The sequence below is a fragment of the Camellia sinensis genome, chromosome 4, assembly GCF_055761805.1.
Source record: "Camellia sinensis isolate YWXY chromosome 4, ASM5576180v1, whole genome shotgun sequence".
NCBI classification, from domain to species: Eukaryota; Viridiplantae; Streptophyta; class Magnoliopsida; order Ericales; family Theaceae; genus Camellia; species Camellia sinensis.
In genome coordinates, this window is record NC_138964.1 from 208,905,920 (window position 1) to 208,928,075 (window position 22,156).

The following is a 22,156-nucleotide window of genomic DNA, read 5'->3' on the forward strand; positions in this document are numbered from 1 at the left end:
ACGTTGATGATGTTTTGATATGAACAGAACGTTGCTGATGTTTGTTTTGATAAAAAAAATATGAATAGAACGTTGCTGATGTTTGATGACATTGATGATGTTTGTTTTGATAAAAACATATGAACAGAACGTTGCTGATGTTTGATGACGTGATGTTTGTTTTGATAAAAAAAATATGAACAGAACATTGTTGATGTTTGATGACGTTTGATGACGTAGTTGATGTTGCTGATGTTCGGAAAGGAGAGAAATCTAAAAAAGGCCTATAGTGAGCTTTTAACATTTAAATAGGATTTATTAGTCTACAAAATAAAAGGCAGGACCAAATGGTTTAACACATTAAAATTTGAGATTTATTGGTGTTTTACCTTTTGTAATTTACTCCCAATTTTTTTTTTTATTACATCATTATTTTAAAAAATTTATAAAATATCAACTATTGTGCTACAAAAAAAATATTGTTTGGTCCATGAATACGCGATCATATCTCTAACTAATCACAAATTTTTATACATTTTTATATTTTTTAATCACTTAATATAAAATAATAGATTTTATTTACATTATCAATCATAGTACATTTGGAACAGCATGGGACTGTGGCCTGGCATCCACTGGAATAACTAACAGTCAGGCACATAGAGTCTATTCTTCGGAAAATCACCTCCCACCAACTCGACCGATTAGACTTAGTCACAGTCAATGGCTGAAATATTTGTTATTCCACAAGATGAACGGCCTTGATTCAACTGTCATTATCTACGGTGACAGCGACCTATCACGAATCCTCCCTCTACGAAAATCACATTTGTTTTTGCCTTCTAGACTTCAAAAGTCCACTCGTGTGTGAGCAAAAGCCAGCCAGTCACCACCGCGTTCTCTTCTTTCTTTCCTTTCTTTCTTTTTCTTCGCTCCATTCTCTCTGTCTTCTTCACTATCTCTCCACTTGATCTTGGGCAGAAATCAATCCGGAAAATCATCAACAAGAAATGGGTTTTTGCTTTAGATCTGTGACCCAATTCTCTACTAGTGCCATTGTGCTCGTGTTCTTGATTTCTTCCTTTAGCTTTATATCAACAGGTTTAAAAATCTTTGAAATCTTGAGTTTTGTTGTTGTTTCTTTTTCTTTCTGTACTGGGCTTGGCTGCTTTCTTCAATTTGTGTCGTTTATGTGGAGAATGGTTCTTTTTGGGGCCTAATTGATCGATGGATGCGAAAATGCTTGAGAGATTTGGCAAATTTGTTGTGGAATTGAAGATTGAGGAAATGAGTTTCCCTTGATCGTCCATAAGATTTTTAATTTTTAATTTTTTTAGTGCTATTTGGGTTTCTTTTGATTTTTCGATTTTAAGGCAGTCATAGATTTAGAGTTCATGTTTCTAGATTATTGAATTGGAGCGTTTTGTCTATTGTTTCTTGGATTTATACTCTTTATTTATTTATCTATTTTCTAATCTGAGTTAATTTATTAGTGATTATCAATGTCATGATAGGATTTGCTTGAAAGTTGAATCTTGGTAAATGCCAAATGTGCCATATTTGTTTTTCCTCCTTATTCATTTTCTAATTCTTTCTGTGTTTTTTTTTTTTTTTTTTTGGTGAATATTTTTCAATTTCTCCAAGATTTATAATTGGGTTGTAAGACTTGGTGTAGATATGGAAAAGTTAGCTGCAAAAACAAAATAATACAAAGCATAAAGGCATGTGTATGAACATTCGTTTAGACATGACTGTTTTTCTCTTTTTCTTTTTTCCTTCCCTTTAATGAACTAGGCATTTCATGTGCCTTGCAACGAAATTATATATATACATATATATATATATATATATATGTTCTATAATCTATTTGTTTGATTAAAATTCTTTTGTTTCAAGATATTTACTTCAGCTGCTCTGCAGGGTCATAAATTATAGATTGGGCCAATTATACCAGTGGTCCCTATATTTTACATCTTGTGCCATTTTGGTCTTTCCACTTTCAATAGGCTCAATTTTGACCCTTAATTTTGGATTGTGTGTCAATTTGGTCCAATTGATAATATCGTTAGTGTTTTTTAAAAAAAGTTATCACTAAATTAATTGAGTTGAGTAAGTTTATAATTTTGCTCTTAAAAATATAACATATAACACTTATGAGTGCATTTTTCATAAAGAAATGTTAAGAGTTGTAATCAATTGGACCAAATTGAGACAAAATTATAAATTTCGGATCAAAATTGAGCCAATTGAAATTACAAAGACTAAAATCACAAAATGATCAAAGTACAAGGACTACCATAGTAATTTGCCCTCATAGATTTATATCTGTATAGTATTCATGTAGCTTTCCAGTATTTTCATAAGTACATGATTATTTATTTATTTTTTGATAGTTTAACCACCAGAAACTGTAATTTTGGTGAAATATATATAGTTAAATCAATGACCATTTGTGATATTGACCTTTCTTCTTGTGATTCATGATGAGCTATAGGAACTTCTGTTGTGTTTTTTGTGCAGTCTTTGTTTACATGCTTCCCGTTTCTCTTAATGCTAGATTATTACAAATTAGAACGAGGAGTTTAACCTTAATTTTCTGGTTTTTCTTTCAGATGCTTACGATCCCCTTGACCCGAATGGAAATATCACAATTAAGTGGGATATCTTAAGCTGGACACCCGATGGCTATCTTGTAAGTATTTGCAAGCTATATCCTACTATAGAGTAGTTTAATTCTGTGTACAGATAAACATGCTTTTAGTTTGCACCTATGTCTTCCAAGTCCTACATCATTTCTTATTTTTTGTCCAAGATGGTATGACAGGCTAATATTGTTTGTGCTATTTAATATAGTCAGCCCCCCCCCCCCCCCCCCCCCCTCCTCTCGTGCATGCCCGAGCACGTGCCTTTACACACACACACACACAACCTTTGATATGACTGGCACACGCTCAAGTTATCTCTGGCCCTTATTAAGTTCTTTAAGCTCAACCAAGTTGTCCAATTATTGCAATTGAGCTTTTAGACTTGTTTTCACTTTGCATTTCACTTTCAAGTTTATAAGCAGTTTACAGAAACTGCAGTAATCATTTGATTCTTAGAGTAGCTGTTTTTGTTTTTGTTGTTGCTATGTGGTCTTTATATTCCAAAGCGCAGTTTCAAGTGTTTATAATTCTTGATTGAGGCTCCTTTTCCCTTATAAAATTTGACCAACACACAATTTGGTGTAGCAAGAGTTTGGTTTGCACAATCTCAATTCTTCATAAGCTTAACCTTGGCTTATGAATGCTTGATCCCAATAGAGAAACTGATTCATAGATATGGACAGTCTTTATTTTGCAAAGTCATGTTCCTTCCAACCAGCCTTGAACATGTGTTTTTTCTTTTCATTACCTAATCAGCTTCTTATTGCGTGTGGATAGGCGGCTGTTACAATTTTCAACTTCCAGCAATATCGCCACATTCAGGCTCCGGGATGGTCACTAGGATGGACATGGGCAAAGAAGGAGGTGATATGGAGCATGGTGGGAAGCCAAGCCACAGACCAAGGAGATTGTTCAAAATACAAAGGGAACATTCCACATTGCTGTAGGAAGGATCCAACGGTTGTGGACTTATTGCCTGGAACTCCTTACAACCTGCAGTTTACAAATTGCTGCAAGGGGGGAGTAATTAGCTCGTGGGTACAAGATCCGAACAATTTTGCGAGCTCCTTCCAGATTAGTGTCGGTTCAGCTGGAACCACCAACAAAACAGTAAGAGTGCCCAAGAACTTCACTTTGAAAGCACCAGGGCCGGGTTATACTTGTGGTCCAGCAAAAATTGTAAGACCTACAAAATTTTTTACCTCAGATGGAAGGAGAGTCACACAAGCTATGAGTAAGTTATTTGGTGAATTCTACAGACCATTTACATCTATCTATTGTCTTCTTTCGTTAGGGCCTAAGCCATTACCATGGCACATTCATTTCTATTTAGCCAATAATTTAGATTAGAGTCTTGCTAGTGACTACTAAAATATCACCCTTAAAATGCTTATTTATCACATATATATATAAATATGTTTCAAAATGCTTATTTATCACATATATATATAAATATGTTTCAAAATGGCTATTAATTTTCTCCCAGGCAGAGTTTATGTTATTTTGAATTAGCATTGGAGAAAAACGAGAGTGCTATCTTAATTGCATTTGATGAAGGGAAATTTATTACAAGCTATTTGTCCCAACTAATGAAGTTGTGTGTGAACTTGTACCTTTGAAATTTGGATTTTGACCCTATCTTTATCTTATGGCAGTGACGTGGAATGTTACGTGCACTTATTCGCAATTCCTGGCTCAGAAAACTCCTACTTGCTGCGTTTCGCTCTCATCCTTCTACAATGACACAATAGTACCCTGCCCGACATGCACATGTGGCTGCCAAAACAACATAACTCAGCCTGGGAGCTGTGTAGAGTATGTTCTCTCACAACTTTTCTTTCTCACACTTTTTTTTCCCTCCTTGTCACATCATTTTCTTTTTCTAGATTTTCTTCTAACATGGGTTTTTCCCCTTCCTTTCTCTATCCCTACAGCCCAAACTCGCCATATTTAGCGTCAGTTGTTTCAGGAGCTAACAAGAATAGCTATGCACCCCTGGTACAATGTACAAGCCATATGTGCCCTATCCGAATTCACTGGCACGTTAAGCTTAACTACAAGGAATACTGGCGAGTGAAGGTCACAATTACAAACTTCAATTACAGAATGAACTATACACAGTGGAACTTAGTTGTCCAACACCCCAATTTCGACAATCTGACTCAGATTTTCAGTTTTTACTACAAGCCATTAACTCCTTACGGAGCTATAAGTAAGTCAGATCTTAAATTCTAGATGTTTGTTCCTGTAAGTAAGTCGGATAATAAATGACTTGTACATAAAGAATGTGTATATATTTATTTTTTAATTTCATTCTGCAAACAGATGATACTGCCATGCTATGGGGAATTAAGTTCTATAATGATTTGCTCATGCAAGCCGGCCCTTACGGTAATGTTCAATCGGAGCTACTCTTCCGAAAGGATGCATCAACTTTCACTTTCGAGAAAGGTTGGGCTTTTCCTCGGAGGATCTATTTCAATGGCGATAATTGTGTCATGCCACCTCCCGATGCCTACCCATTTTTGCCAAATACCAGTTCCCGGAAGGATACATCTTTGCTTACTCTAATGTTGCCCCTGTTGCTGTCTTTGGCATTAATCTTTTCATCGGTATAAGCACAAGTTCTATTGTTTCAAAAAATTATACTCAACACATTCAACCCAAGAACCTAGGACAAGCTGACTGAAGAATTTGTGTCTGGCAATGATGTTTAACAAGCAGTATAGAGGTTCAGGTGTGCCTCAGTTCGAACAAACTTGTTTTTTCTTTTTTCTTTTTTGGGGTCCTTAATTCACTACCATTTTGTTACTTTGTACCTGTTGTGTCACTTGTTTACTACTTTACAGTGTCATATGGTTTGTAGAGTATTTCAACATTCGCAAGTGAATAAAAAACCATTTAAGAGAGAAATTAGATGTAATATATGGGTATTGGTTTAATGAATTATTGTTCTTGCTTGTAGCTTCATATTGTGCATGGTCTATTTCCTCTTATCCTATTAGTAAAACAATGGAAGCTATACAATCAAAACAAATTTGTTTACAGCATGGTGACATTGATTGATCATTAACAGTTCAAGAAGATTTCATATCTAGTGTTCCTATTCATAAATTCATCATATCAAACTACACTTGATCGACTCCAGCCCCTTTAGTTTTTTCGTAAGAATTTTTAAATGTGTACCTGTGATCCCCATTAGCCCGGCGTTGTAGATGCCTAGGCTTCAAAACTTCCTGACAATCACCAGAGTCTGATCAACAAGAAAAACACTGAATAAATCAACATTGAGAGCCCAAATAAGTTTCGTTGCGCAGAGTTTGGTAGATTTGGGTATGCATCAGGTGGGGGTAGCATGCATTCATCACCATTGAAGTATACTTTCCTGGGAAACGCCCATCCTTGCTTAAATGTGAAAGTGTTCTGATCCTTTTGCATAAGCACCTCCGACTGAACATTTCCAAATGGCCCGGCTTCCATTAGCAGATCATTATAGAATTTCATGCCGTAGAACATACCTGTGTCATCTGCCATATCATATTGCGTTAGTTTAGGTTAATATTTTGACAGAAAAATGTAGGAATTGTTCAAATATGTGTGGTAACTTACTGATGGACTGATAGGGAATGAGAGGTTTGTAATCAAAGCTAAAAACTTGAGTGACATTGTTGAGATTAGGATGCTGAGCAACAAGAGTCCAGAGCGTGTAGTTCATCCGGTAGTTGAAGTTAGTTATCGAGATCTTCACACGCCAGTAATTGTTGTAGTTGAGCTTCACGTGCCAGTGCACCCGGATCGGGCACATGTGATGCGTGCACTGTAGCAGTGGCGTGTTGCCTTTCGTCGGAGTGTTCAGTCCGACCATGCTAAGAAGTTTGGAATCACTCCTAGATCACCATCAATAGTTGTTTGATGGATTAGATACTTTCATGTACTCGAAACATAGATATATGTACACAAAATGTGTATCAGATAGTAGCTTACTTGATGCAATTGTTCTTGTTTTCACAACCACAAGCACAAGAAGGACAAGGAGTGATTGTTGCATTGTAGAAGGATGAGAATGAGACACAACAACTTGGGTGTTTGCTGGCCAGAAACTGTGAATAAGTGCAGGTCACATTCCACGTCACTGCACGTCAAAGAATGAAAAAATTGTCATGTAATATTCAAATCGCAGCCACAGCGTAAGAAACACCGAGACAGCCGTGGTTCTAAAAAAAAATTAGGAAACAAGTACGGTGGGGATACGATAAAATTTTATTTTATTTTTATATGTTTTTATTTACTATATGAATATAAATTTAGGATAAATAAACATGAGAGGCATCAATATATATGTGGGTGTATTTTAATTAAATTTTTTATTTTATTTTCATATATTTTAGGCTCCGTTTGGCAAGTTGGGTTGGGGGCTTTTTTGGCTATTTTAGCCACAAAAGACAAAATAGGCTATTTTAGCCACAAAAAACAAAATATCACATCTAACCCATAATCATTACACTCTTCTCTCACAAAAAAAGTCAAAAAAGCCAAAAAGCCAAAAAGCCCTTCCCAAACCAAACTTTTTAGCCCAGGCTAAAATAGCCAAAAAAGCCAAAAAACCAAAAAGCCAACCCACTTCCCAAACCAAGCCTTACTTTGACTCCCAAATCTTTTTTCTAAATCATTAAAAATAAAAATAAAAACCACAAATCTGTCCCATGACTTGTTCAAACTCTGGACACATGTATCGACAAAATATCCTTAATATGTCTGCCAAAAAAATAATAATTACATTGATAAGTGACGTATATGTGGGTATATTTTAATTTTATTTTCATATATTTTACTTTGACCCTCAAATCATCTTTCTAAATTATTAAAAATAAAAATATAAACCAGAAATCTGTCTCAAGACTTGTTCAAACTCTGGACACATGTATCCACCAATATCCTTAATATGTCTGACAAAAAAATAATAATTACATTGACAAGCAACGTAGAGTCGGACATGGAGAGGGCATCCATTTTGGAGTGTTGGTGCTTCTAAGGCAACAACAATTGGAGCTTGGGTGTGGACTGAACTGGATATATAGAGGTTCTGTGAAATTGTTCAAGTTGGATATGATTTGAGCATTTTTTTAACATACCAACTCTAGTGAAATTTAACTGTTTTTTCTTTGAAACCTACAAAAGTAATCAATCTTGGATATACAAGAACGGTTCGACCTTGGGAGAAAGAGCAGGACTTACTGAGTGCCCGAGTCTTCCTCCGAAGATCAGGAGTGAAAAAATTGGTGGGAGGCACGATTTTTGCTGGGCTGCAAGTGTACCCTGGTCCCGGACCTAGCAGAGTGAAATTCTTAGGAAGTTTCACCGTCTTGTTCGTAGTACCGGATTGGCCTACGCTGACCTGGAAGGCGGAAACAGAAGATGCAGGATCCTGGCCCCAAGATGCCACCACACCGCCTTTGCAGCAATTCTGGAATTGCTGGTTGTAGGGTGTACCGGGGAGCAAATCTACAATAGTAGGGTTCTTTTTGCAACAATAAGGGACGTTGCCTTTGAATTTGGAGCAATCACCTTGGTCAGTGGCCTCAGCCCCAATCATTGACCATATCACTTCTTTTTTAGCCCATGTCCAACCTAAGGTCCAACCAGGGCTCATGATGTGCCTGTACATCTGGAAATTGTTCATTGTCACCACTGCCTGCAGATAAACAAGCCATCAAAGACCTTGTCAACATATGGTTTTTATCTGAGTAAAAATTAGTGTTAATTGCACTAATGGTCCATAAAATATTTGATATGTTACATTTTGTCCTTAATCTGTTAATTTTTTCACTACGATTCCCAAAATATGCAATGCGTTACACTCTAGTCCTTGACATCAATGCCTTTCAATATCAACAGAAGAAGTGGTAATTTCATAACATTACGAAAGTGCAACAAAATTAAAGGATTGGGGACCAACATGCAACTGAGAGCATATTTTGGGGACCAAAATGCATACCTTGGGAACCATGTACGCATTTGATCCTTTTGATTTTGTTGAGCCTTAATGTAAAATTCCAAAAATATCCATCCATATGTTATTGATTTTGAGCAGCGTTGTCGCCAAATACTTAAATTGTAATAGATCATATATTTTGGAGATCAAATTGAAATAATTAAAAGATGTGGGACTAAATCATAAACAATCACATATTTTAGGGACCGTCAGTGTAAATAACATCTTATTAACTTCTTAAACATAAGAGAGAGAGAGAGAGAGAGAGAGAGAGAGAGAAAATAAAATAAAATAAAACACTTCGAATGTATTTTCAAACATGAGAACAAATTTATGAGATTGTTATAGGACTCACCACATAGCCATCTGGGGTCCAAGACATTACATCCCATCTGATTGTTATGTTCCCATTCGGATCCAATGGATCATATGCAACTACAATTTTTGAAAAGAAGCAAAACAGAATCAAGCAAAAACATACACACAAATCAAAACTGAGAAAGGTGTTTTTACCTCCACATGAAATGAACACAAGAAATAACAGAACTGAGATGACAAATCTCATCTTTGCAATGCTGCTAAATCGATATGGTTGAAGATGAGAGTTGCGTTCTGATCTCAAGCGATTTTGGCAAACTGGGTCTGAGAGAACACGTCGAATTCAGAATCCAAAAGCTGCTAAGATCATAACTTTTCTTGGTAATTTGAGTGTTTTTAAGAAAGAAAAGGATGGGTTGATCAAGCAATTGTCAAGTATTTTAAGATGGCTCACCTACTGGTTGTTAGGGTTCTAGAGGTATCTTCTACCTCCTCCTCCACCACCACCTTCCTCTCTCTCTCTCTCTCTCTCCCTCCTGTTTGTGTGTCAATGTTTTATATTTCTGTTAAGATTTTCTGTATCTAGAAGCAACGACCTGGTGAGGAGACAGAGATGGATTGGCGGGACATTAGAAGGCTGAACATAACGTCCCAACGGTCACTTTGCCAGCGAAGGTGACAGGTTATGGAAGAAGTTGGTGTTCTACAAACAAAGTTACCCAAATAGCCCTATCCCTGGAGGGGTTAACGGAGTAATAAGGGATGTTTTGAGAAGTTGGTAAAAAGTTGATTTTTGATTTTTTACCAAGCTTTTTGACTTTTTTGGAAGTGATTTGGAAAGTTGATAAAAAGTTAGTTTTTTTGCTTTTTGGTTTAATATTTTTTAAGTGTCACATCACTCTAAAATGACCAAAATATCCTTACTTTTTGCATGTCAACAATTTTTTGAATTAATTAATTATAATGTTCCAGAGGGTAGTTTGGTAAATTTTTAAGTGGCTTTTTTGGGTCTTCCCAAATGGGATCAATGGCGTTTTTGCAAGGGTTGGCGTTTTTGGGAAGTTGTTCAAAACGCAGCTTTTTGCTGCGTTGCCAAAACGACACTAAGTTGAGCTTGAGTCACGATAAGCCCTTGAAAAACAAAATTAAGGTCATGAGTTTGAATCTCATCAAGTGCTGGACTTATGCCTGGTAATTACCCAACATGAGTGAGATACAAGAAATGTACGCACCAAGGACAAGTCGGTAAAATGCTCTAGATATCATTGTTACCAAAAAAAAAAATAATAATAATAATAATAAAAAATAGGAAAAATTATCCAAAAATCACATATCAGCATTAACAAGCCCATTTAGTCCTACAGATTACACATATACTGGTAGATCCCATCGGTTATAACATTATTACCAATGGGTCCTGTTTTGATTTTTATTTTGATATTATGGTCATTTGTACCATTTTCTTTACTGGGTCACACAAAATTAGGAATCATGCCCATATCCTCATACCTATCTTGTGTGGTATGTGATTGTGTTGGAGGGGGGGAAATATTTGGTCACCATAGTCAGAGCGCAGAGGGGGCACATATATATTCGCATACCCATTTCACTCTAGGGTTACACCGAGATCGCCAGTTCAACGCCGTCAGCATATATGTCGGCAGGTACGATGTTGTATTTCCCCATGTACAATGGTTGTTGCATAAGATTTCGGCATTGTCTGTGACGCCCTCCCATTTCTGATGCGTTTTTTACAATGTGTATTATGCAAACCGTTTGTAATGTATAGTTTGGGTTATCGTGTACGGCACACACAAAAGTGTTTGTGTGTTGTTAATTTCTTCCCTACCTTTTAAAGCGTCTGTCACTAATTTTTATGTAGGGATGGATGACGTTATTATGTTGTTGTGCTGTTTCCGGTCCACCAATGTTGCATACAATCTCAAATCCCCTTATGCAGTTGTCGAGTTGGTTAATTTTGTGTGTGACAAATTTGGTGGCTTTATGCCAGGTAATGTTTGCTTGTTCTTCAATATTCCGGGTTACAAAAATATCTCATTACAAAATGATGTAGATATGCAAAATATGGTTCACCTTGCATACTCTTTCTGCTTGCAACTAATCGACGTTATGGTTGAGTCACGCGGTCGTGTAGGTGTAACAACAGACGTTGATTTTGTGGACGCCATATCAAGCCTCGCCACACGCAAAATCAAACGCGGTGTTCACCAGATTAACAATGAGTTCGATGTCGATTTGTTGCCAAATTACTGTCCACATGATGAAAAGACATTCTTATCAGAACCATGGGCTAACGGGCTTACTCATATGGGACAGAGTTTTGAAAGGGAGTGCGCATGAGTTTCGGACAATACTTTACAAATATGTGGTGGAGTGTGGTTTTGAATTCAAGTACTTGAAGAACCGCTGTGTGTTCGTTGCAAGACTCGAAGGGTTGCACATGGTTGGTACACGCATAAGTGTTGGATGCTAAGAGCCTGTTTGTTTCGAAGGATTATACCATGGGATTGGACTATTAGTCCGAATCCGTTGTTTGGTATTAATTTTTTGCTCCGAACTATTAGTCCTATATTCGTTGGCTTAGTGTATCCTTGGGGGGGGGAGGGAGGGGTGTTGGGACATAATTCGTGGGACAATGTATCCCATGGGATTAGCCATTGAATTACATCTAGGGGTGGGCGCGGGTCGGTTGCGGCCACGAAACCTCCAATCCGCCATCCGTCCGCCAGATTGGCGGATTGAAGAAAATCAATCCGCATCCGTCCGCCAATCCGGCGGATGTGGATTGAGCGGATTGGCGGTTTGGCGGATGGATGCGAATCGGTTTGGCGGTTTAAAATTTTATAAATTTTCAACATAATTCAACTTGTGCACTTCCTTAAAAAAAAAGAAAAAAAAAATTACAGTCAATTAGGGGTGGGCGCGGGTCGGTTGCGGCCACGAAACCTCCAATCCGCCATCCGTCCGCCAGATTGGCGGATTGAAGAAAATCAATCCGCATCCGTCCGCCAATCCGGCGGATGTGGATTGAGCGGATTGGCGGTTTGGCGGATGGATGCGAATCGGTTTGGCGGTTTAAAATTTTATAAATTTTCAACATAATTCAACTTGTGCACTTCCTTAAAAAAAAAGAAAAAAAAATTACAGTCAATGACTTAAAAAAGTATTACAATCACTGTATGCCTTATCCAAAGAAAGAAAGTTTGAAACTTTAGAATATCACGATCACTGTATGCTTCATCCACATATTACAATTACAGCATGATTCATCCCTATAAAGTATTACAATCTGTGATTCTTAAAATATAATAACAATTCAAACCACCAAAATCATAAACAGAGCAGTAGTAGAGATTGAATGTCTCTATATTGTTACATCTACATATGTTTTTGAAAACAAAAACCAACCAGCATATATCATATTTTTTATTTATTATTTTTAGAGTTAGATTTAAAAACTAAAAAATATAGATGAATAATATGTTTATTTTTTTCAATTCAAAAATATATTCAAGTTGAAAACTTTTTTTCAACAAAATATTTAAACTCTTTTTCAATTGAAAACACAAACATAATATTTAAACAAATTGAAAATACAAAGTCTTATAAATTACTACAGGTGCTCGCGATTTGGCGGTTTGGCGGTTCGGTTGCGGCCAAAAAATCTCAAATCCGCCATTCGTCCGCCAAATTGGCGGATTGGAGAAAATCAATCCGCAACCGTCCGCTCATCATCACGCATCCGTCCAAAATGTGGCAGATCGGTTCGGTTCGGTCGGTTTTGGCGGATCGGTATATCCGCTGCTTACCCCTAATTACATCTTTGACCCTAGTATTTAATATCTCTTTCTTTTATCTTTTGTCCATTTTGCTTTCATAGCAACTTCATGTCACTGCAGCAGCTTCATTTCATCTTTAATCTCCGATTTGTTGAACCTTTGGTGCATGAAGTCAAAAATATTTCATATTTGATTGGTATTAATTATACTTAATAAAGTAGCCATAAAGTTTAAAAATCTCAATTATAAATTAAAATAAATTTATGTAATATTTATTAATATTCTATTTATTTAATATTTTAAAAGTTCTAGTAAACAAATTAAATAAAATTTATTATTTAGATTTAATATTCTTATTATTTTAGTAAAATATTTAAAAAGGGTAAAATAGTCTTTTAAGCATTTATCCTTTTCCATAATATTCCAAACAAACATGAGATTCAATAGAATAGTCCAATCCAGACCTCTAAACCCATGACTAAATAAACACAGGATACAAATCCAGTTCAACCAAATAGTCCAAGGACAATGTATCCCAAGGACAATGTATCACAGGACTAACAGTCCAATAGATTACAATCCCCCCTTATCCAGTCCGTTCAAACAAACACACCCTAATGGGTTTTTCTACCTTTGTAAATGGAACAATGAACACATTTGTGGCGTTGTTGTTCCTACAGTCAACAACCGTCGTCTTGGATCAGACTTGGTGTCCGACATCTTCGTACACCATATCCGCAACAAGCCTTTAACCAGACCGACTGATGTCGCATTTGATTTGAAAAAAAATTACTGGCTTGAAATAAGTTACTGTGTTACTTGGTTAGGTGTCGAAAAAGCCAGAGGTAAGTTATTTAGGGCCTATAGCGCATCTTTAGATCAACTACGGTGGTACAGTGGGGCTGTGACGGAACACAACCCGAGTACTTATATCAATATTGATAGTGATGAGCATGACAACCGCTTCAAACATTTTTTTATATCATTCAAAGCGTGCATTGACAGATTCAAACATTGCCGGCTATAACTTTTCCTAGATGGCACTTTCTTGAATAAGAGGTTCAAAGGGAATTTACTTGCTGCCACGTCTAAGGACGGAAACCGAGGTAACATTTACACAAATATAATGCACATATGGCACACAACCATGCCTGCCCAAGCTGCCCTGCTACTTCAACATATTAACTGCCACACATTCAACGTCACCTTTACACATAACTTACCAAAATAGTTCCATACAGGATTGTTCCCAGTCACATTTGCGATTATTGGCGCAGAAAACGCAACAAACTGGTTATGGTTTTTGCAACATCTTCGTAACGTGCTCGGTGATGACAGGACGTTTACATTCATATCAGATCGACATGTTAGCCTTATGGAGGCAATGCCTATTATATTCCCGAATGCTCACCTTGCGTTTTGCATGCAACACCTTCAGAGGAACCTAAGGGACAAACTGAAATATATGAACAATTTGCATCGGATTGGGCTGATAACCAAGTTCAACAACTGTGTTTATACACCAACTGTTATTCCATTTGAAGAGACGGTAAGAAAGTTCACCAATTCCGATAAGAAAATTGCAATCGATTTCCTCAGAAATCTACCTCCACAACATTGGGCGAACTCTTATTTCAGGTGCGTATCTTAACATGTTCCACTCGTACCTTTTGTTTTCAACATACACCATATAGTGCTATAATACATTATGTACACTAACACCGTCTTTGTGTTGGCAAATACCCTGTAATTCAGAGGCAACCAATATGGCGAGATGTCCTCCAATGCCGCCGAATCTTTCAACAACTGAATTTCTAAGGCACGTCACCTACCAATAACCCGTTTGGTAGACAATATAAGGATACAAATAATGAGACAAATGTCAACCAAGCGGGAAACGTCTCTAAAATGGCATGGTTTGTTATGTCCAAAAATGAAAAAATGCCTAGAAAAGTCATACAACGACGAAAGGTCATGGGCTGTAAGCCAATCAAGCCCCACAGTGTACGAGGTACACTCACACCTATCTGTGATGGTTGATGTTAACAGACGCACATGCTCGTGCTTTCAGTGGTAGATTTATGGTTCCCATGCTCATGTGCCATTGTCGCCGCTCGGAAAAGTGGGCAAGATTTGTACGCATTAATTGAGCCTTATTTCCATGCCACAGAATATCGGTTGTCATACAGACCAAGCATAACACCAATACCAACAGTCGAACAACCACAAATCCATGCCCACGATTTTGTCATACAAACCTGCTGTCAAATGACCACCTGGCAAGCCCAAGAAGAAGAGGATACCATCACGTGGTGAGGAGGTGCAACCTATACGTTGTAGTAAGTATGGCCGCATGGGAAACCACAACCGGAAGACCTACAAAGAACCAATGTATCACATCAACCTAAGCATGTGGAAACACATTATTTTCTATTTTTAATTTCAATTATGTTATGTTCCCAGCTAATAATCATGGGTTACACATATTTCCCATGTACATTTCATTTTCAAGTAATTTTGCGTTAAGGACAATGTTTCCCCAAAGCCTATCATTAATAATGTAGTGGGATATTCATTTATTTTTCTCTTTTAAATCATTTTCAATAATTCATTCGCCTTAATTTGATTCATATTTTTAGCTACTATGCGTGCAATAGCAACACATACTACATAACATGACACAAAATGCACCACTACCCACTCCTACGAATTTCCGTAACTAACGTAATGTCCGTACACATGCCACTAATAACAGTGTCCCATAACGCTTTCACACTGTCACCCATCAACATGCCACGCTAAACCGCAACCGACACTTCTGTTACTTACTATTACGTACATGCTGAATATAATGGTTTTCTTCGGCAATCACACAGCCCCGCCATACATGTTCCATACACCCTTTTTCCGTGCGTCACCACGGTCGACTCACAAAGACCAGAACCACAAACCATACTCTCGCTTACAGCCCATCAATACCATAAAACATATACGTGGTAACAGGCACACACGTACATATATAACCAAACAATGCTGTCATTTCCATTTAGATCAACAATACATGACGAACATACAAAAATCAAAACAGTAAATTTACAAAACACCATCACAGTTGTAACATAACACATAATTGTTTAAGTGCCATCCACAATTGCTATTATTCATTATTTAATACCCAACGTTAAAACCAATCCAAACATTAACAATAACCAACACAAACTAAATAAACTAAGTTTATCATTGTGCAAAAAGTACCTCACAAAAAATTTCACTTTAGCGTAACACCAATGTATTGTCACATAATACATCAAACGATAGATCAATCCCAACCACAAAAAACAAATACTTTCATACTTCAAGCAATGTCTTTCAGCCCCCTAGCATGGTTGTTCACAAACCCTTTAACCATGTTGGTGCGCAAGATGACACAATTATCCTCCTGGAATGATCTGTTGACATTAACATGGTGTATATACTGACGCATCACAGCACACATAATGATCGCGCAGTCCTCCTTACAATGTGTGACAACACAAACACAAACAACTTATTAACACCTCCAACAAAACCATGTACCAGATTACATTTGATATATCTAGTTTGAAATTAATCTGGGAAAAACACGTACGAGTTGTGTTTCTGCTGCGGGCAGCTAATGACCGCCTCCACACTCGTATAAGCAATCTGCGTCGCGTCATCATCGTCCAATTTGGCCACGCCTCCTCGCTGGATTTCAAGAATGATGCCCTCCGAAAAACAATACCGGCCCATTACCAAACAAACACAACTCAAATACACATAACACAACCCAATACCACACAGATAACGATACACTTTACTCACCACAAACACCGTCTCATTAAAGTACTTGTCTTCCATTCCAGCCCGGGGCCTTATAGAGTTGTAATGTTTCCAGCCGCCCATTTCAGTGTCATAAACAAACCAACGTCCAGTGCGCTCGGAAACAAATTGGGAAGTGGATGTACCGACAATCTTTACATGCTGCGAAGTTGTCCAACACAACCCTATCTCGTGCCTTAATGTTCTCGTTCTTTAACATATCCTGCATCATTATTTCACTCTTTACATTTTTAAGTTTTATTGTTCTAAATATGCACCACACAGCTTCCCAATGGAACTTGAAAACAAACATGACAAACTCACAAGGCATATACTACTAAAAATGTATGACTTATCCGAGAACTCCACTCTGACAGCAAGTCTATCTTGTTCTTTCATCAACAAGACTCCATACGGATCTATCACCTGCCACAAAATAGTACATTACTACACCAAACGTTAAACAAACGAGACATGCAAACAATAATACTAGTAATGTAAACCAATTAGTTACGTTGCCACGCAACGATGACGACCGAATATGCAACTTAATATCCGCAAAGTACACACACATCATGTCCACTGCTAGTCCACATAACGGCCCTACAAGTACAAACATAATGCATGTCAAACGCATGTACATGTAAAGCCCATTTTATTTCAATCACGCATAAATTACATACCTTCTCTCTCTTTGTTATACGCGTCTCTGATTTTCTGTTTCTCCACCTCAATCATCATTTTTCACACCCTTAGCCAGTTGCTCAAAGCAAACCCAGACCACTCCCTGCTCCTAACCACAAACACATCCACATCAATAATGCGTTTAGCGCTACTACGTCCCACACCGCTACGTACAACATCCACTACCTTATTATCACCCACAGCATTACACCCCATCCTCAAGTTTCCCACACCGCAGTACTCAAAATCCAATAGTCTAAGTTCCTTTCTCACCTTACACTTCAGGTTCCTCACAACGAGTTTTGCACACATTCCACATGGCGACCTGCCGGCATATACCTTCCAACTTTAACGACATCAGAGTCATTTTGACTAACTTTAACTAGCACGCCACCTGTTATGTCATCGGAGCCCCTACAATTGTCAACCTCGGTTGACCCATTATTTCCACGCGGCCCAACAATATCTAATGTTGTCCCATCCTTAATTCCATCAGCCTTACTATTCCCCCTATCAGTGCATCCGCCATCGACTGTATGGAATGCTTGTGTGACTTTGTGCACATCTTGTTTAGCTAACTGCTCCTCCAGAATACCTATCGTCTTTCATAGATCAACATTTTCCTCCACCACCTTCTTCATCTCGCCGTCTTTCACCTTGAAAACTAAGGTGAAACCATCAACTATATCCATAGCTTGTTTTTCTTTCATCCTCTTCAGCTGATCAACCTCTGTTTGCAACTCCACAATCATGCCATCTTTAAGTCTACATTCCGTCCGAAGTGCGTCTATTTGAACTAATGCTGTCTCCAGTTCCCCCCTACCATCACCCACCGTGCCACCTAGCTTCCACATACTGTACCACTAATATTATCAACACTTATGCCATCCACCACAACACTATGTTCACCCTTTGCAACCACATCCACCTCCATTGCACTTTGGCTTTGATCACCACTGCCCCTTACGTTTCGTTCAACAGCCACCCTGATACCATCCACACCTTCGTTTCCATCATCACCCATGCTCACATCATTCTCATCGCCACTGTCACCACCAAAAACATCACTGCCATCGCTATTGTATTCTCCACCCACTTCTCGATCTTCATCAACTTAGCATCTTCCCCCACCATCAAACTTTTCCCCTACTATTATAGCCTTCTCATACGGTTGGCTCACAAGTTTGCCAAGAATCACCTGCCACATAAATAACGCATATCAATATGAGACTACTACAAACAAACATAATATGAACATGTTAAACACACACGAATAACAAACATCAAACCTGTACTCATGCACCTCAAAATGTGACACAGACGTTAGATCCAAACCACGTGTTCTGGCTAACAGTGTGCTAATGTTCCACTTCAAAAACCATGGGAACATTATGGGTTTAGCAGTGGACCTAATGTTCGTATGCTCACAAAGCCAGTACTGTGCATTCACAAAAACAATATCCATTATTTCATACAACTAATAACATTTTCAACACATATTAGGCAAAATTTTACATTGGCATCGTTCAGGATGTGTGACAGCAGCAAATAATAATAGCAATTAACATAAACAACATATCAGCAGCGCGACGACATAGCCCGTAACTTTCTCCGGTGTCTGACAAAATTCTTGCATGGACTTCATCAGCGTGTTTACTATTGCCGCCGTTCAATCACAATTTTGCACAGTGTCTAAGTTGTCCATGTATCATACAAACACCCAACTGATCGTCTCCCTGGACGTTGAGAAAAATAACTTTACGCACACATACAAACACAGCAGTTTAGCAGTGTCTTCCTCATCGCGTTTTGAATTACCTTTCATCGCATCATCAAGTAAGCTCTAATTAGACTAGCTATTATCCGCCCTACACCACTACAATGTCGTTGAATGAAATCAGATGCAGGGCGTGTGCCCGGAGTCAGGTCCAAAAGCTGGACACCATATTGCAGCCCAAAAACTAGCCTAATGTCAACTTTACTCATTTTAACTGGAAAACTACCAACATAGAATGCATCGTCACGCCGATTGAACGTCCTCAAAATTTTAACCACCAAATCATCACATTTTCTGTACTCATTGAAGTCTGGCTTGTTGATAATGATGGCTTCAAACATTAACCAAAACAATGTCCACCTCAGCTGTCGAAAGTGTCTTTCACTCAACCCCAACTCAGAAATAATCTTAATTATACCTGACATGTTGGACCGAAAATTTATATGATGCGTTGCTTTCCATGGTGAACGTATCCTCTGACCAACACTTTGTGGCTGTTTAAACAAAACGCGCCCCTGCAATTTCACACCAAGCCTCGACGACGACGCCACACTTGAAGCCTCTAAACGTTTATGCTCGGCCGATCTAGTCCACGAGCTCCTCATCTGCACAACATCTTCTGTTTATAGTGTGCGATCCCAACAACATAACATATACTAAAAGAACATGTATCACAACAATTGTTATTCGAAACAAATTATTTTACCATTCTGTGTAAAGTTCACACATTACCATTTACTGGTCCAACTCCCATTCCTACTACCATTGACACATTACAAATAACATACATTGCAAACTTACAACCCCGCCCCTACTTTTCCACACCATTAAACACTTGTTGCACACGCGGCATATTCACATTTAATGTTATCCAGTTTTGACAACACACCAACCGTAACAACTACCCCGTGACACATACCCATCATACCATTTTCTGGGGCACCAACCAATATTCTAACAACACTCCCAACTATCGAATTACCTTTTACAACCACCAAAACACATACATTGCAACATTAACACCCCTTCTCCCCCTCCAACTTGATTATGTCATCAAACGTTACGTTCACAACACCATCATGAACCACTTCAAACAACCACATAAAAACTTCTACACAAGTGAATATCTGGGCTACATACATTTACAAACATATGTCAAGATGTGACACACAAGTAATGTACAAATTATTTAAAAACACTATAGAGAATCACGTTGAGTACATACTGTGGGGACCAAACATCTGCATATCACATACACTTTTTATTCCCTCTCCACCCCACATATGCGTTCACACACAACATCCACTTCTCAAACATACAACCCCATTAGTGGACACATGTCGACACACAATAACATCCACATCACATACGCATGCAAACACACAATGGTTTAACCAAACATATATGTTACACAAGTAAACACAACACGCACACACACAAATGTCACACACCATATCCGAATACAAACCCACCCTTCAATTACTTTCAAAATAAAATAACAAAACGTAACAAGACTACCAAAAAAACACACTTACGCTTGTGCGCCATTGCCACTGTTGCAGTTTGTCCCACGTGTCGATGTTCCTACTAGCACAGCTTACACACGTCGACCACCGTCTAAACCCTACAATACATTGCGCCTTCAACACACAGATTTGAAAAAAAATTAAGGACAATCTCATTCCACCCCACACGAAACCCTACCGTATATCTCCGAATCCAAAATCAATATCCATATAATCACCCAATTCCATACAATCACCCAATTACAATAACACTAAAATGGTAACACCAAAAAACTAGGGATTACACGACACTATTGCTTGATTTGGGGTTTCCATATCATAACACGCAGGCCAATTCAGCCGGCCCGGGTTACACCAGTATGACATCACACCGTCATACAATTGTAACACAACAAAAACTACTATAGAGCTTTTTGCCAACGTGACACCCAATCACACCCCATGCTAAAAGTCACTCAAACCGTCTTTACATACAACCCAAAAAGCAAGGGCATTTTCGAAACACCACATTCACCTGGACCAAACGGAATAACAAATAGATTTAAGGATTACTTGGACCACCTTTTCAAATTTTAAGATTTATCCGTAACTTGCCCTAAAAAATAACCCGAATGGTCCAAATCTCAAAGGGAAATAACTCAAATGATACTAACCCTAAAAGGTTAGCTGAGTGGCGAGTTGGGCTTAAATCGTATTACTCCATTCGCCTCAAAATAATAGTCCCTTTTGGGAAATCTAAGGTAGCGTTTGGTAGAGTTTTAGAATTATGATTTGAGAATAAAGTTGTATTTTGAGTTTGTGAGTTTTGGAATTATGATTTGAAAAGAGAAAATTTGTTTGGTTATGAGTTTTGAAAAGAATTTTGAATTAAGTTTTGAATTTTTGATGTGACATATGAAATGAGAAAAATTGTTTGGTTATGAGTTTTGAAAAGAGTTTGCACATATGAAATGAGAAAAAAGAGTTTTTAAAAAAATAATTTGTCATTTTGATCTAAAAGTATAATTTCTATATTTTAAAAATATCAAAAATAAACATAATTTTTTTTCTTTCAAATAACAGGTGGCGATTGGCAATTGCAAAAAAAAAAAAAAAAAAAAAAAAAGTACTATTCTGGTCAACCGGCCGGACAATTGGCACCTAAAGTGAAAATTCAAAAATCAAAAACTCACGCTGCCAAACATGCATTGGAATTAATTTTTGAAAACTTAAACCAAATATAAAATTGGAATGTAGGGGTGAAATTATAATTTGAAAGCTATACCAAGCACAACCTTACTTTTTTTGGTAGTATAATTATCGTACTTTAAAAATATTACTTTTTCAAAATTACCATTTGATAGTATATATTTTTTTAGAGAATATCAATTGTCATAATTGTACTTTTTATGTTGTTAATAATTTTAAAAGAAGGGTAAGATAAGAAATTCATATTATTTTAGTTCTTAATTTTTGAAAATGAACTAATATTTTGAAATAATAAAAAATAAAATAAGAGACTAATATTTTAAAACGAGGCGAGTAATCACCTTACAAAACATAAGTCATGAGTTTGAATCCCATGCTTGATTTCCTTAGGTTCATCCCAAAATTTG

General features: G+C 37.5%; 2 protein-coding genes across 2 annotated transcripts; one reads left to right on the forward strand and one right to left on the reverse strand.

The window, feature by feature from the left end:
- The first annotated feature begins 547 nt into the window (after positions 1-547).
- LOC114256384 (protein COBRA) lies at positions 548-5,537 on the forward strand. Its single transcript, XM_028196016.2, has 6 exons — positions 548-1,080; positions 2,592-2,671; positions 3,402-3,858; positions 4,280-4,439; positions 4,559-4,836; positions 4,950-5,537. The coding sequence occupies exons 1-6, from the start codon at positions 990-992 to the stop codon at positions 5,240-5,242; spliced, it is 1,359 nt and encodes a 452-aa protein (XP_028051817.1). The 5' UTR covers positions 548-989; the 3' UTR covers positions 5,243-5,537.
- An 88-nt stretch (positions 5,538-5,625) lies between these two features.
- Positions 5,626-9,464, reverse strand: LOC114256385 (COBRA-like protein 4). The gene is made up of 6 exons (XM_028196017.2): positions 9,130-9,464; positions 8,972-9,051; positions 7,860-8,316; positions 6,609-6,756; positions 6,234-6,511; positions 5,626-6,151 (listed from the first exon to the last, which is right to left on the reverse strand). The coding sequence occupies exons 1-6, from the start codon at positions 9,179-9,181 to the stop codon at positions 5,868-5,870; spliced, it is 1,299 nt and encodes a 432-aa protein (XP_028051818.1). The 5' UTR covers positions 9,182-9,464; the 3' UTR covers positions 5,626-5,867.
- Positions 9,465-22,156: the final 12,692 nt, after the last annotated feature.

What these genes read in the sequence shown, in the direction of transcription:
- LOC114256385 (XM_028196017.2), bottom strand. Translation starts at nt 9,181, where the DNA reads ATGAGATTTGTCATCTCAGTTCTGTTATTTCTTGTGTTCATTTCATGT. An exon ending in TGTGTTCATTTCATGTGGAG is followed by an intron (nt 9,052 to 9,129) that starts GTAAAAACACCT and finishes CAAAAATTGTAG; the next exon opens with TTGCATATGATCCATTGGAT. An exon ending in AACAAGAACAATTGCATCAA is followed by an intron (nt 6,512 to 6,608) that starts GTAAGCTACTAT and finishes ATGGTGATCTAG; the next exon opens with GAGTGATTCCAAACTTCTTA.
- LOC114256384 (XM_028196016.2), top strand. Translation starts at nt 990, where the DNA reads ATGGGTTTTTGCTTTAGATCTGTGACCCAATTCTCTACTAGTGCCATT. An exon ending in GAGAGTCACACAAGCTATGA is followed by an intron (nt 3,859 to 4,279) that starts GTAAGTTATTTG and finishes ATCTTATGGCAG; the next exon opens with TGACGTGGAATGTTACGTGC. An exon ending in AACTCCTTACGGAGCTATAA is followed by an intron (nt 4,837 to 4,949) that starts GTAAGTCAGATC and finishes TTCTGCAAACAG; the next exon opens with ATGATACTGCCATGCTATGG.